The 15113-nt window shown below is 55.2% G+C and overlaps 1 protein-coding gene, 2 long non-coding RNA genes and 1 other non-coding gene across 8 annotated transcripts in view; 1 reads left to right on the top strand and 3 right to left on the bottom strand.

Annotated features, from left to right (window-relative positions):
* Positions 1 to 10095, top strand: part of CYB5R3 (cytochrome b5 reductase 3) — a 47110-nt gene extending 37015 nt beyond the window's left edge. For both annotated transcript variants that reach the window (XM_067698308.1, XM_067698306.1), the window contains exons 5-9: positions 597 to 726; positions 1206 to 1289; positions 1497 to 1582; positions 5129 to 5228; positions 8979 to 10095. In XM_067698308.1, coding sequence (XP_067554409.1) covers positions 597 to 726; positions 1206 to 1289; positions 1497 to 1582; positions 5129 to 5228; positions 8979 to 9151 — 573 coding nt within the window. In that variant the 3' untranslated portion in view covers positions 9152 to 10095. The remainder of the gene's footprint in view (positions 1 to 596; positions 727 to 1205; positions 1290 to 1496; positions 1583 to 5128; positions 5229 to 8978) is intronic.
* Positions 3220 to 7870, bottom strand: LOC137202562 (uncharacterized). The gene is made up of 2 exons (XR_010932672.1): positions 6342 to 7870; positions 3220 to 5346 (listed from the first exon to the last, which is right to left on the bottom strand). It is a non-coding gene; the product is annotated as an uncharacterized lncRNA (long non-coding RNA).
* Positions 10096 to 10363: 268 nt separating the features above from the next.
* LOC137202561 (uncharacterized) lies at positions 10364 to 15105 on the bottom strand. Of its 4 annotated transcripts, none has more exons than XR_010932671.1 (4): positions 14848 to 15088; positions 13660 to 14226; positions 12215 to 12436; positions 10364 to 11009 (listed from the first exon to the last, which is right to left on the bottom strand). It is a non-coding gene; the product is annotated as an uncharacterized lncRNA (long non-coding RNA). The 4 variants fall into 4 exon arrangements; XR_010932669.1 differs by having other exon boundaries at positions 12375 to 12436; positions 14848 to 15086; XR_010932670.1 differs by having other exon boundaries at positions 10364 to 12436; positions 13660 to 14338; positions 14848 to 15105.
* On the bottom strand, positions 14678 to 14827 carry LOC137203119 (U12 minor spliceosomal RNA). Its single transcript, XR_010932948.1, has one exon. It is a non-coding gene; the product is annotated as a U12 minor spliceosomal RNA (small nuclear RNA).
* Positions 15106 to 15113: the final 8 nt, after the last annotated feature.

Raw genomic sequence — 15113 nt, 5'->3', positions numbered from 1 at the left:
TGCCTCTCCCCCTTCTCTGCCCATCGCTCCTGCTTGCCCTTCAAAGCCCAGCAGAAATGCCCCGTGGTGCAGCCATCCCAGCCCTGGGGCTCCTCCCCTGTCTGCCCATCTCTCTGTACGAGCGTTGTAGCACATCCCTTTTTCCAAAGCTGAAATCCCAAAAGGCACAGGGAAGGAAATTGTTCCAAGAGTGATGTTTTTATGGCAGCACGAAGTGGAAAGAATTGAACATCCACCAGGAGGGCCGGCTTCCCAGAGCCTTTACTGAGCTGACAGCCATGGGGATCTCCTGCCGGGGGAGGGGGCGGGGGGTGTTCACAGAGATGCTTCCTGGCAGAACATTATGCAGCAGGCCCTCGGGTCGCTGCCTTGGACACCAGGCTGATGCTTTGCCCTCCAAGGGGATGTTATGGGGAGGGCAGACCACTGCGGGGGACGGGACACAGACGGGTAAGTTTTGATGGGTGGAAGGGGCATCGTGTGAGAAGGCCACACACGACCGCAGAAGACCCCAGAAGAGCGTCTTCCCACTGTGGCCCAGAGCTCACCCCGGCAGCCCTGGGAACGGGGAGCTGAGGACTGTGGGTGTCTTGCAGGTTTACTTCAAAGACACCCACCCCAAGTTTCCCGCTGGAGGGAAGATGTCCCAGTACCTGGAAAGCATGAAGATTGGAGACACCATTGAGTTCCGAGGCCCAAATGGGCTGCTGGTCTACCAGGGCAAAGGTGATCCGGGTTGGACTCCCCGAGGACCCAGTGGGGGCGGTGGATGCTGGGTGCAGGTCCCGACTCTGCTGCTGTCTGGATGGGTGACTCTCGCAGGGCAAGCTATCTCCTCTCTGGGGCCTCCGTTTCCCTGGCTGTTAGGAATCAAGGTGGCCGGCACAGGGGTTGCAGACCAGATGCGGCCCACAGACCCGCTTTGCTTGGCTGAGAACAAACAAGGGGTACGGCTGAGCTGGGCCGCCCCGATTCTCCAGCCTCCCTGCTCCCCAGCCATGCGCAGTGAGGAACTCGTCCTCGAGCTCCTCTCTGCATTTGAGCTGGTCCCGGTGCCGCCTTCCCATCCCCCTCACCCTGACTGGCTGGGGGCTGTGGTGGCCGCCGCGCCCGAACCCCTGAGGCGGGGGCAGCTTCTCCAGCCCTTCCGACCCCCAGGCACAGCATGTCTGAGAACTGGGCCTCACCCCTTCTCCTCTCCCCAGGAACGTTTGCCATCCGTCCGGACAAGAAATCCAGCCCTGTCATCACAACGGTGAAGTCTGTGGGCATGATTGCAGGAGGAACGGGTATGTGGACCCGGAGCCCCTCACTGAGTCCCTAGCGGGCGGATGTCGTGGTTCGGGGCCAGGGTGTGGGATGCGGCACAGATTACAAGTGACTGGGAGCTTCCCAAGGTCCCAGTTGTCCTGGCAGCTCTGGGCATCTGCCTGACACTGGGCCTGCGCGTATGCAGCAGGCGCTCACGCGGTGTGTGGGGGGTGGCTGTGTTGCAGGAATCACCCCAATGCTGCAGGTGATCCGTGCGATCATGAAGGACCCGGATGATCCGACCGTGTGCCATCTGCTCTTTGCCAACCAGGTCAGTGGGTGGACCTGAGGTCTGCAAACCCGACTCCTGCTGAGAGGGGGCGAGGCCCAGCAGGCACTGCTCAGGGGTCTGCACAGCTTTGCGGAGATGCTCAGGAAGGCTGAAATGTGAGGGGTGCTCTGAACGTTCTGTGCACAGCAGCCCTCACAGGGGCTGGTGGGGTCAGGCTTTTCAGTGCGGAGCTCAGAGCGTCTCACCTGAGCGGGGCTGCTTTGGTGGAGGGGTGAGGCCCCTGGAGCACCCACAGCTCCTCTGGCTGCTTCCTTGGCACCTCAGGGTTCCCTTCACCGCACACAGAGTTTGGAACCCACCAGTGAAGTGGGAGGAGCCCGAAGGGCCGTTTTCACAGATGACGTGCCAAGGTCCCACCTGCGCGAGGTCCCTGAGCTGGGGGAGTTGGGACAGGGTTTGGACCTGGGCTCCCCGGCTCCTGAATGCATGTCCTCCTCCCCACACCCGCTGCCTGCCTGCCCTGGCCTGCTGTGTGGCCTTGGACAAGTCACTCTCCCTTTCTGGGCTTTGCTCCCTCGCCGTGGAATGAGATGATGAAGCAAGGTCATCACAAGGGTCTTTCTAGGTTCAGTGTTTCATGACTGAATACGTGGATCTTACAGTGATGCCCCTTTTGGGGGAAGCTAAGACGAGGCACCCCCTACCTGTGTGGGGGCCGTGCCCAGGCCCCCTTCGCCTCTCAGATGTGGTTCAGGTCAGTTTGCCCCTGGGTCCATCTGGCCCAGGCTCCACTCCGCGTCATCTGTGAGGACATCGAGCCTGGAGGCGGGGGGGCCGGGCTGAGGTCCCCGGGCTGAGGTCCCACACAGCTGCAGAAAACTGCTCTGAGGCCAACTGAGGTGGCCTTGACTAGGGGTGGGTGGAAGCAGCCAGAAATTCCAAGCTGGCTGGTGGGGTTGAGAGGGTGGGCAGCGTTCAGCTTGGTAGTGCTGGGGCAGTCTCTGTGGAGGCCGTCAGCCCTCTGTCACCTGGACGGGCATCTTTGTGCCCGTTAGCAGGGGCAGTGGATTCTGTATCTCTCTCTGCACTTTAGTCAGTGCAGTGTCACGAGTCCTGTAGCCTCTGGAAGCCGTGAGGGAGGAGAGTGAAGAATGCAACTAAGTATCATATGAAAATCGTTCTGACCTCAAGGTCCCTCTGAAGGGTCTCGGGGACCCCAGGGGTCTGCAGGCCACACTGTGGGAACTGCTGCTTTGCTCCAGTTGAGTCGTTGCCCCTCCCTCCCCCGTCCTCAGTGACCTCCGTGCTTGGCTTGGACGGGGGCCGCAGCCCCTCCATTTGCCCATCCGTAATGTAGGATAACGGGGGACCCACCTCTCGGGACGGTTGTGAGGGTTGAGATGGCCTTGGATAGGAGCGTTTAACGTTGCAGACGTGTGCATTCTTCCTGGAGTGACCTAGTGATGGGAGTGGAGGCTGGTGGGGAGGCAGGTTGAGGACGGCATCCTGAGACCAGGGGAGGCCGGGGCTCTGCCCCCAGCCTAAGGGAAGCACGACTTTTCAGAAGGGCATTAGGGAGTGTTAATAAACGGCGGGGCGACCTGGTTCTTGGACAGGGAGACAGATATTCCGAAGGTGTCAGTTCTTCATAAAGTAATACTCGAAGTCCCAGTGGGGATATTTTCTCCCCTTTAATATGACAAAATGATGCAGTATGGCCTGGAAGACAAAGTACACATGCACAGCCAAGAAAGTTTTGAAAAAGGAGAGTGACAAGGAAGAACTTAGCGCACTGGATATTAAAACATACTGAAAAGGAGTGTTGAGTTAGTTGCTATGCACTTGGAAAAAACGAAGTAGATCCCTACCTTACCTGGTACAAAAATGAAGTTTAGGTTAAAGATACACATGTAAAAAATGGAAGCTTTAAAAGTAGAAGGTGAGGGCTTCCCTGGTGGCGCAGTGTTTGAGAATCCGCCTGCCAATGCAGGGGACACGGGTTCGAGCCCTGGTCTGGGAGGATCCCACATGCCGCGGAGCAACTAGGCCCGTGAGCCACAACTACTGAGCCTGCGCGTCTGGAGCTTGTGCTCCGCAACGAGAGAGGCCGCGATAATGAGAGGCCCGCACACCGCGATGAAGAGTGGCCCCCGCTTGCCACAACTGGAGAAAGCCCTCTCACAGAAACGAAGACCCAACACAGCCATAAATAAATTAATTAATTTAAAAAAAATAAAGTATGAGTTCAACATATGCCCTTTTCTTAGAAAAAAAAAAAGTAGAAGGTGAGCATTTTTACAGGAAGTATTGATGAATGAGTGAACAAGGATGGTCAGTCTAAGCAAGACACCAGGGAGAGCCCGTCAAGGAGAAGATTGATGGAACCATCTGCTTAAAAATGAAAAGCTCCCCTGAGGAAAAACACAAACTATAAATAAGGTAGAAAGATAAGTAACTGGGGATGAGACATATAATGCATCACCAGTGAAAACTAATATCCTTCATATAAAAAGTTTTTACAAACTAATAAGATATTACTAGACCAGTGACAAACTTACTTATTAATAATAAGAAATAAAACATAAGCTTTACTTTCCATTAACCTGATTGCCAAAGCTTAAAGGGTCATTACCCAGTGCTGGTAGAGGTGTAGGGAGGTGGACACTCCTGGGCACGCTGCTGGTGTGCGCCTTGGTGTAACCCACCCGGGGATTGTAAAGCAGCTGCTGTGTTGAACGCCCTAACCGTGTGGAATTTTCTACCCTGAACTCCACTCCCTCGAGTTTATCCTCAGGAACAGGGCAGTGAGGGCGGTCAGAGAGGCATTGTTCATAAAGAGGGTGCTCAGAGACGCAAGAGGGAGGAGATATGGGGATATATGTATATGTACAGCTGATTCACTTTGTTATACAGCAGAAACTAACACACCATTATAGAGCAATTAATACTCCAATAAAGATGTTAAAAAAAAAAAGAGGAAAAGAGGTTGCTCAGAACAATCTCCACGCCTCTCCCATGGTCTCCCTCACCCAGCCTGGGGCTCAGGAGAGGTTTGTGACCTTTTCTGATCGACAGAGCTCTTTGGCTCCCAGTTTCACAACAGTCTTATGAGATCAGTCACGCCACCCACTGGCCTGAGGAGCCCTGTCCGTCTGTGAGTGACCTGCAGACATACAGGGCAAAGTCTGTGGTTAGGAATGGAAAGAGGGGCCGTTTCAGGAGCAGATTGCTGATGCTCCCTGGGGGTCTGAGAAGGCTTCCTGGAGGAGGTGACAAGCTGAACTCTACAGGGCCACGTGGGGCTGGCTAAATGAAATCAGTGGGGACGGAAAGTGGGGAGCTGCAGGCCAAGCAGAGGGATTGGCGTGGGCAAGGCTGCGGAGGGCCAGGTGTGATCTGGGGAAGTAGTATCTGTATTTCCTAGACTGTGGACGTACAAGCTGAGACGCCAGAACATAGAAAGACTTGGACTTTCCCTGGAAGCTTTGCCAAGTGTGCGGCCCATGGGTGGGCGGGATGACGAGGGTCTCCAAAGGCAGTCCCTGTCGCTGTCCCTCCTGACCGCTGGGTCCTGTCCCCCTGCAGACTGAGAAGGACATCCTGCTGCGGCCCGAGCTGGAGGAACTGAGGAACGAACATTCTGCGCGCTTCAAGCTCTGGTACACAGTGGACAAAGCCCCTGAAGGTGAGAGCGCCCAGGCGGGTGGGCTGGGTGGAGGTGCCGGCCCATGCTCACCTGGCGGAGCCCTCTGCCGTTGTGGAGGCTTCTGCGTGCATGGTCTCCTTTGGTGCTCACTGTGGCCCTGTGAGAGGAAGGTGATGAGGAAAGAGGGATTAGAGAGGGAACACAGTGGGAAAACCCCAGAGCTAGGGCTTGAATTCACACCCGCCTCCTCCAGAGCCCCAGACCTTCCCCTGCCTGCCCTGCTCTCAGCTGGACAAACAAGGCCAGCGTTCTCCCCTTGGGCCGGGGCTCACTGTGGGGCAGGTCTCCAGGGCCAGTGCTGGGGTGAGGGTGAGTGTTTCCACATTGCAGTGTATACCCTGTAAGGCACTTTACACCCATTTTCTCTCTAATCATCAGCCCTGGAGTGTGGGCTGGGCTGATGTACAGTTACCTTCATTCTACTTATCCAGGTGTTTAAGCTGTTTGCCAAGGTCACATAGGAGGCGGTGAATGAGGGCTGCCCCTAAAACCTGAAACAAGGTTGCCCTCTGGGAGCTAAACTGTACTCCATTCTCATGCCTTAGGTAGATGTGGTTACAAAAAATATCTTAACTTCTTCTCTGTTGTAAGAAAAGCAGCAGCTGAGGCTTCTTGGTAGATAACACCAGTGATGTTTGGCTTCAGGGTTAGGAGACTATAGGGAGTGGTGGGGACTGTGACGAATTGGAGAGCATCTGCCTGTGCAGAGGGGCAGCCCCCTCCCAGCTGCGGGCAGCCCTGCTGTGCAGGAGTACCGCCCTGGAGGCCAGCCTTTCCATTTTTCAGGGGAAGCTGGGGGCCTGCATTTAATGGGAAATTTTTAAATATTAGAAACTGGACATTTTCAAAGCACCCACGTGGGCACCAGCTTGCTGCCACACTGCCCTTGCTTTGCCTCCTCCTCCTCACACAGCCACCCGGTCCCCTGGGACTCAACCACCACAGTGTGGGGAACAGGCCACCCTCTGCTTCCCCCAGAAATGAGCAGGCAGGCTCTGGGGGTACCCATCTCAACAGGGTCCATCCCTGAGAGAGGAGCCACCCTCCTGGGTTGACCAAATCGGATCCTGGGCCCCTGGTGGATCCATGGACCTGACAGTCTTGTTCCAGGGCTTCTGGCTGGACCAGCCGTCCTGGGCCCACCCGTGTCTCAGTGGGTCTCCTCCTGGTCGGACCCCTCACTCTGTGTGTTCCCCAAACCAGCCTGGCCCGAGCTGATGTTCTAGCTGGGGAGGATGAACAGGAAACAGGTTTATTAGTAAATTATAAAGTACAGTAGCAGGTGATTAGTGAGACCCAGAAAAGACAAAGTGGAGTCATAGAGACTGGAGGTCGCACAGGAGGCACTGGTTCTGGGAGTCCGAGCTTCCAGTAAAGAAAGGATTTTTTTTTTTTTTTTTTTGCGATACGCGGGCCTCTCACTGCTGTGGCCTCTCCCATCCAGCTCAGCAGCCATGGCTCACGGGCCCAGCCGCTCCGCGGCATGTGGGATCCTCCCGGACCGGGGCACGAACCCGTGTCCCCTGCATCACCCGGGAAGCCCAAGAAAGGAATATTTATCTTGTACCCACGTCTCATTCAAAAGGGGGAAATGAAAGCTGGTTTAGCTCCCTTCTGGTTGCAGGTTCTAGAGTGTGGTCAGGTAGGCTCATTGGCCACGATGGGAGTGTCCTTGCAGGGGTCTCTACTCCTGTTGCCTGCACACGGCCTGGCCACAGGAGGAGTGGGCACTGCCCTCTGGTGGTGACACCTGGCAACGCCAAACCGACGTGCCTCCTGGGGACAGTTTTAAGAGTAACCAGTTACTGGCCAAGGAGAAATGCCGTCGGGTAGCCCCCCGGTATTCTGCACTTACGTTTGTCATTACCCCGACCACAGTTCGAGAGTAGGTCGGGTATTGCCGTAACATTAGGCATAAGCTGGAAAGGGTAGACGCTGAGGAGGAAAATGGTACCAGGCCAGCAGGCAGTTGTGGAGCTAAGCAAAAGAACAGGGGAGAGGGGCCAGCTGACTCTGTTTCCCCTACAAAGTCACCTTCAGTATACCAGTAAAGAAAAATACACTATCTGAAAACGTCCTTGTGAAACTGAGATGTGTCTTACATACCTGTACATTCATTACACTAGCAAATATGGTTTAGTCCCATGCAGGTTTTTTCAAAGTAATTTTAGATCTGTTAATAAAATGTTATCTACCTACCTATGTCCCGCCTTGTTCCAGAGGGATTTTAGGCACCTTACAAAGACTCATAGAGTGAGTCGGAGTGGTATAAATGGAAAGTGGGAGTGAAAGAAAAACAAGGGCAGGGCCATAGAATGGAATTGGGAATGAGGTTTGTACAGAAGCATGGGCTGTGATGCACACTTGCTGTCGGTGGCCATGTATATCACTCTGAGCTTCCCAGCAGCCAAAGTGAAAAGGGAGATGGGGTCAGTTACTCAGCTCAGTGTCCATGAGGTAAAGAATACCCCGTTGCTCAGCACAGCAGACTCTTCCTCATCCCAAGACCAGCTGGGACTGGCTTGGCCTCTCGCAAGGGACCCCCCCCCATGGAGTGTACATGATGTGATGCAGAGAGCATTGTCTGCCGTGATGGGGGAGTTACGGCCCTGAGCGCAGATGTGGAAGCCAAGGCGTAGATCGGAGCCAGAGTGGAGCCGGGCTGGGTGTCGCCTCCTCCGCCTCTCCTCGGGCCCCAGTCATCAGAGCCCCATTCTCCTGGCGGAGCCCTGCCAGCCTGCCGTCCCCGTGGGCCCACCGTGCTCCTGGAACTGGCTGGTTCCCCTCCCTGAGCAGCCCCTGCTGGCAGGTCAGTCCTGAGGGCCTGGGTGGGACGAGAGCCCTGCCAGCCTCGGGGCACCAGGTTCTCGCCGCGGGCACCAGCAGTGACTTGTAGGAATAAAAGGTGGCTCTGGATCTCAGGTGAAACCTGGAGACACACTGCGCATGTACACGTGCGTGTGCGAGACAGGGAGGCCGGCAGGACCTAGAGGAGCTGTTGCTGCCACGAGGGTCCTGCATCTGGAGCTTCAGCCTGGGTCCTGGCCTTGCTGTTTTCAGGCTCACCGATTGCTTATTTGGGACGCATTCCGTTACTCATCATTTATTGCGTAACTACTGTGTATGGGGCTGTCTGGGCACTGGGACTACAGCTGTGGACCAGACACAGCTCCTCGTGGACCGACATGCAGTAGAGGGAAGAGTCAGACAGTGGGCACAGGGCCAGTAGGTAGCATGGAGGGTGGTGGGGCAGGAAATGTCACCCTGACCAGCCTGGCACTGGCTGGGGGACCTCTGGGACCTGGGGCTAACGTCCCAGCCCTGTCCATGCCTTTTTGTGTGACCTGGGACAACTCAACTCTGGGTCCTCTTGGCCTCAGTTCCCACATCTGTAAAACGGGATCAGTAACCCCTGCCCTGTCCGCCCACAGGGCGTTTCTGAGGGCCACATGAGAGGCCAGTGGAAATGAAATGCATTGCACGCTGTGAAGCGTGGTGGGGGAAAGTTGATGGGCTTGCCTTTGTGGCACAGGTGAGCCAGGCTTGGGGGCAGGGGATCGGGCTGAGGGTTTACTTGGCTCAGCCTCTTCATTCTTCAGTGTTTGTGGAAAGAAGGGAGGAATTCATGGCACAGGAACTTCGTCACGGAGGAGAGGGTGCTGGGCGGGTGGGCAGTTGGCAGTTGGTCACACAGCCATACTCGGGCTCACCTGGTCTCCCACCCCGCAGCCTGGGACTACAGCCAGGGCTTCGTGAACGAGGAGATGATCCGGGACCACCTTCCGCCCCCAGAGGAGGAGCCGCTGGTGCTGATGTGCGGACCCCCGCCCATGATCCAGTACGCCTGCCTGCCCAACCTGGACCGCGTGGGCCACCCCAAGGAGCGCTGCTTCGCCTTCTGATGGGCGGGCCCTGGCCAGTGGCTCCGCCCCACACTCACCGCGCCCTGTCGCCCTGTCCGTACCCACTCCTCCTGCTGTCGTTTGTTAACACCACTCTCCCCCACGTCTCCTGCTGCAGCCGGGTTCAGCCTGGCCTGCCCGTGCCTGGGAGGTCACCCCGCTGGGCTGGCCCCCCGAGGGGCCCCTTTGGGAGCAGGGCTCTGTTACAGGTGGCTGCTGTCGGCCACCTTTAGGGCAGATTTCTGTCTGGGCCTCACTGGAGATGTCCCCCCCACACACAAAACACACACACTACTGGGCCGAGGCTGCCAGCACCATGCTGCCCACCCTCCCCAGAGCATACCACACTCTGGAAATAAACATAAATATACGGGCAGCCCATAGCTGCAGGTGCCAGGCCCCTACCCACTGCCTGCTTCAGGGCCACAGCCAGGCCTCGGCACCTGACACTACGTGGTAGGTAACACCAACACGTCCTGTTGACGGGGCTGCTGGGGTGAGAGGCTGCCCTGACCCCAGGGCACAGGCCTGGCCAGCAGGGAGTTGGGCTCCCCCTGGGGCTGGACTAGGAGGGCGCTGACCAAGGGCCCTTCCATCCGGCACACGGGCCCTCCGGGAGCCTTCGCATTTCCCTGAAACACCAGAACGTTCGGGCAGCTTTGGGAGTTCCAAGCAGTTGACCTCTGATCGACCAGCTTGGGGTCCTGGGCCGCCAGTCCTGATGGGAGAGCTGAGATGATGTGTTTATCCCTCTGTCCCAGACCCCCCTCCTGCTGCCCTCACCCCAGGTGGGGGAGATTTTGAGCAGAGCCTCTTGTCTGAGGGACATTCTCAGTGGCCTCGACGTTGCCTTTAGACCACAGCGTGTCATCCTCTTGCATATCGGCTTTTCAGAGTCATTTATGAGCACACATAACGTTGAAGTAAAACTTTGCTAATCTGAACACTTTTGTAGCTCCTGGAGGCTCTGTGACCTATGTCCTTGTGGGGGAGGGAGGGGGAGAGGAAGGGGCTGTGTAAGGCCTGGCATTTATTTCTGACGTTTGTGTTTATAGTAGAAAACTTGGGGACTTCCCTGGCAGTCCAGTGGTTAGGACTCCGTGCTTCCGCTGCAGGGGGCCTGGGTTTGAGCCCTGGTCAGAGAACTAAGATCCCACAAGCTAATGTGGTGCAGCCAAAAAATATATATATATATATATTGGGAGAGTTCAGAAGAGTATACACGGGAAAAAATGCCGGAAGCTAGAGGCCAGCACTTAGAACTTGGATGACACCACGACATCCACTGTGTGGCCTCTGCTTTCCCCTAATGTCAGATGTGCTTTCCCGCTGTGGTCAGAAACTCGCCGTAGGCCCACATGGATCATGATTTTCTTATGTAGCAAATCCCTGTTGTTGGACAGTTAGGCTGTTTCCAGTTTGCAGATTTTGTAAATAACAGTGGCCATGTTCACCCTCCTTTTTTTAAAAAATTTATTTTAAATTTATTTTTATTTTTGGCTGCGTTGGGTCCTCGTTGCTGCTTGCGGGCTTTCTCTAGTTGTGGCGAGCGGGGGCTACGCTTCGTTGCGGTTCGTGGGCTTCTCATTGCGGTGGCTTCTCTTGTCGTGGAGCACAGACTCTAGGCACGCAGGCTTCAGTAGTTGTGGCACGCAGACTCAGTAGTTGTGGCTCACGGGCTCCAGAGCGCAGGCCCAGTAGTCGTGGCACACGGGCTTAGTTGCTCCATGGCATGTGGGCTCTTCCCAAGCCAGGGCTCGAACCCGTGGCCCCTGCACTGGCAGGCGGATTCTTAGGCACTGCGCCAGTAGGGCAGTCCTTCACCCTCCTTTCTTATGACTTCCTTTAGGGTAGATTCCTGGGAATAGATGGAGTGTGGACAGTGGGGGTCCAACTTTTAACCCTCCCCTTACACCCAGCCTTATTCACATCATCTCAGCCGTGTTAAAAGGTGTCCCCAGTCCCAACTTTGGACAACCCCGTGTGTCCCCAGTGTTTTCCTTTTTACTCTGTCCTTTGGAGAGCCCTGAGAGAAGTAGAGAGAAGTCAGTAGCACCTATTTCCAACAGAGAGACTGAGGCTCAGGGCAGTGAATGGCTTTCAGGGTGGAGGTCGGGCCTGAGGCAAGGCAGGTGTCGCCCTGTCCTGGGGAAGCTACAGGTGAGGAAGGGAGTGTCTTCATTCATTCAGGCACTCTTGCAGGGCCAGGGCCAGGGCCAAGGCTGCTCCAGACACACCCTTCCCTGCTCCTGGGGTGTTCACAAGAAACACACTAGACAAGTAAGTGGTGATGGGAAATGCCAAGATGGAAGTTAAAGATGGGACAGTGTGGGGCTTCTCTGGTGGCACGCTGGTTAAGAATCCACCTGTCAATGCAGGGGACACGGGTTCAAGGCCTGGTCTGGGAAGATCCCACATGCCTCGGAGCAACTAAGCCTGTGTGCCACAACTACTGAGCCTGCGCTCTAGAGTCTGCAAGCCACAACTGCTGAGCCCACGTGCCTAGAGCCCGTGCTCCACAAGAGAAGCCACCACAATGAGAAGCCCGCGCACTGCAATGAAGAATAGCCCCCGCTCACCGCAACTAGAGAAAGTCCCTGTGCAGCAACAAAGACCCATCGCAACCAAAAATAAAAATAAAATTAAAAAACAAAAAAAGGCGGGACAGTGTGGGAATGAGGGCTGTTCTCAGAGTTGGGCAGCAGGAACTCCCTCTGAGGAGGTGACCTTTGTGCTGCGATGTGAAGGGAAGGAGCTGGCCCCACTGGGGTAGGTGTTCAAGGCGGAACAGCAAGTGTGAAGGCCTTGTGGCTAGAACAAGCTTGTGGAAGAAACTTCCAGAAACAGATCAAGGAAGGCAGGTGGCTGAGGGGACAGTGAGGATGAGACTGGAGAGGGAGGCAGGGCTAGAGGGGTACTCCAGCGGGAGTGACCAGCAAGTGCGGAGGCCCTGGGACACAGTGAGGGCCAGTGTGGCTGGAGTGGAGTGGGGAAGAGGAGAAGACGGGGGAGTTCACAGGAGGCCTCGGGGCTAGAGAGCCACTCTCCCCTTTCATCTCTCACCTTCCATTCTGTCTCTGGCCCTCACACATCCTGGAGCAGGGCTGGGACTCCTCAGTGGGCAGGGGAAGGACTCAGCCTGGGCCTCTCAGGCCCTGATGGCTCTTCTCTACACCTACCGTCTGCTGAGGACTCTGCTGAGCGCTTGACTCTCCACACCTACCGTCTGCTGAGGACACTGCTGAGCGTCTGACACACATTAGGTCTCCTGGTGCCTGTCCCCATCTGGAGGATAAGAAAACGGGCCTGAGCGTTGAGACTTGCTGCACACTGCCTGAGCCCACAAGAGGCTGTCTGCTGAAGCTGGGAAGAAGGACGTAAATTGGACCTGGTCCCTACTCTCTTCTAAGTCTGTCTCCCCACCTGTAAAATGGGTGAGTGAATAAGCCAGTGATTCTCCACCCTCTCAGACGTGACACCATTTAAAAACAACATTTATAACAGCCGCTTTACGCTCCTGAAGTCACCGCTGATACCACCCACCTATACAGAATTTTTAAAAAAATCAACACAAAGGGGACTTCCCTGGTGGTCCAGCGGTTAAGAATCTGCCTTCCAATGCAGGGGACGCAGGTTTGATCCCTGGTCAGGGAACTAAGAGCCCACATGCCGCGGGGTAACTAACCGTACGCACTCTAGAGCCTGCGTGCAACTACTGACCCCACGCTCTCTGGAGCCCGCGCTCCACAACTGGAGAGGAAGCCCTGAGCGCCACAACGAAGAGCCTACACAACTACGACCCAACGCAGCCGAATAAATGAATATTGAAAACAAAAATGCAAAACCCAAACATACTATAAAAGCAAAAAAGGAAAGGACTTCATAAAATGATGCACATTTCAGCATGTAAATGCTGGTGGCCCCAAGGCCCGTAGACGGAAGCATCAGGAGTCTGCATGGACGCATGGTCCCCGCACTGGCGCAGCCTCTAATGCCGCCCGCCTTCCCCGCTCTGCCGACAGGGGTGCGGTTTTCCCAGGCGGGTCACAATTGTTGGTTAGTCTCCAAGTAAGGCAGGACCCAGTTCCTTTGGCTACAGCGCAAGTGCGTTGCTGGCAATCCCATATTTGTTTACACCAGGAAAAAAGTCCTGCGTGTTCATACAAGAAATGGAGCGAAACCCAGGATCAAAGAATAGTAACCGGCGCCTCCGCCCCGGGAATGTCCCGAGCGTTGGGAGACCCAGTGGGACGTCCCATCCCGTCCCCGCCTCCACGTGACCGGATCCCTGCCGTCCCGACACCCAAATAAGACCCCACGAAGTTCCGAAACGCTTCTGGAGGAGGGCAATCCGGCAGTCACAGAATTACATGACATCAATGACTCCACTATTGGGGTAGTTTAAGGAAATTATTTAAGCGCTATTTTTACACTTCGCTTTCTTCGCGTGGAGGTGCGAAAGGGCCTTAATTCCCGCGCTCCTCTGGCCCTTTCCTAATCCTGCGCACCTGCCTGCCCTTCGCTGTGCAGCCGGCCAAGGGTTGGTTCCTGGTTTCCGCGTTCTTTCCCGGCACCTCGCGGAGGGAGGAGTTAATGGTCCTGTTTCACGACTGAGAAAAGGAGGGCCAGCCAGCAGCCAATCACGGCTGCGAAGGCGGGGACCTGGATTTCCCTCCTCCGGTGCCCAATCTTCACCAGCTCGTCTCTCCACGGACCTTCTTTCTGATGCCAGGTTTTCATCTGCGGTGTGATGTTCTGTCGAGAACACATAACTCCACTCACCCGTTGTACTTACAGCAGTGATTCATAGGGCACTTAATCTTTGTTCGGCGCTGGTCTAAAACGCGTTGCACGTTTAGTCTTTGTTTTATGTTTCTGTTTGTGGTGTTTCGGCCACACCGCGCTGCATGCGGGGGTTTTACTTCCGCGATCAGGGATCTAACCCCGGGCTCGCTGCAGCAGAACCGCGCAGTCCTCACCACTGGATCGCCAAGGAATTCCGTTTCCTGCTGTTGTTGTATTTTTCATTCACTGGTTCGACATACTGAATCTCCCACCGGGATCAGTGCTGGAGACTGAGATTACATAAATTAAAAAAAAAAATACAGATTCGGAACACTTCATTTGGCCCTCGCAGCGACGTAGTTCATGTGCCCCATTGTGCAGATCAGGAAGACAACGGTCAGGCTGGCAAAAACATTCGGTTGTAAACGTCCTACGGCCCAGAAGTGTGAGCCGTGGTACGTAAGCACTGCATTATAACCCACACAACGAGGCTCCCGTGTAGTGCACGTTGTCTCCCCCTAACAATTAACTGGTAACACTCCCAGTCGACGCCGCTAGTAAGCGCCAAAGAACTGACTGTATTATTTTAACCCAATATTAACCCTTTTACGGGTTAACAACCCCGGATAGGGGCGCGAGGTTTGACCACCACCGTTAATCGACAACGTAATTCCTTACTTCGTTTTTAACTTTCCTCAAATGGGTTAATTTCTAAATTCTACCTTTTAAATGCAAGAGGTACGGGCAGATCGCAACACCCAGGCATCCCGCAAAGTAGGCGGGTCACCGTAGGGGCAACCTTTACCCGCTCAAAAATTCGTCTCACATTAGCAGTGAGGATTCGGGCGTCACCCCGAATCGTTATTTTCCTTACTCATAAGTTTAAGGCATAAACCTCTATTAGCGCTTACTTCCTAGGTAATGAATCCCATTCTCATTAGCCCTACGGTGAGTGGCAAAGTTGACCGTCGAACCGAGAACCTCTTTCCTTTGATGATTGTCTTACTCATTTAATTCTTTTCTGTTGCTTTTCATTTTATTTGCTCGTCTGGAGAAAGAGGGAACGGTAGGGCTACGACCCGCCGTATGCAGATAAGCAGCGGACGTCGCAAAGGCTCACGGGGAGAGCCCCGCCCCTTCCGGTTCTTGCTCGGTTTGCTCTGTCGCGAGACTTCGT

Source organism: Pseudorca crassidens, chromosome 11 (assembly GCF_039906515.1).
Source record: "Pseudorca crassidens isolate mPseCra1 chromosome 11, mPseCra1.hap1, whole genome shotgun sequence".
In the NCBI taxonomy this organism is placed as follows: Eukaryota; Metazoa; Chordata; class Mammalia; order Artiodactyla; family Delphinidae; genus Pseudorca; species Pseudorca crassidens.
Note: the sequence above shows the minus strand (reverse complement) of the source record. Positions and strands in the feature narration are given on the sequence as shown.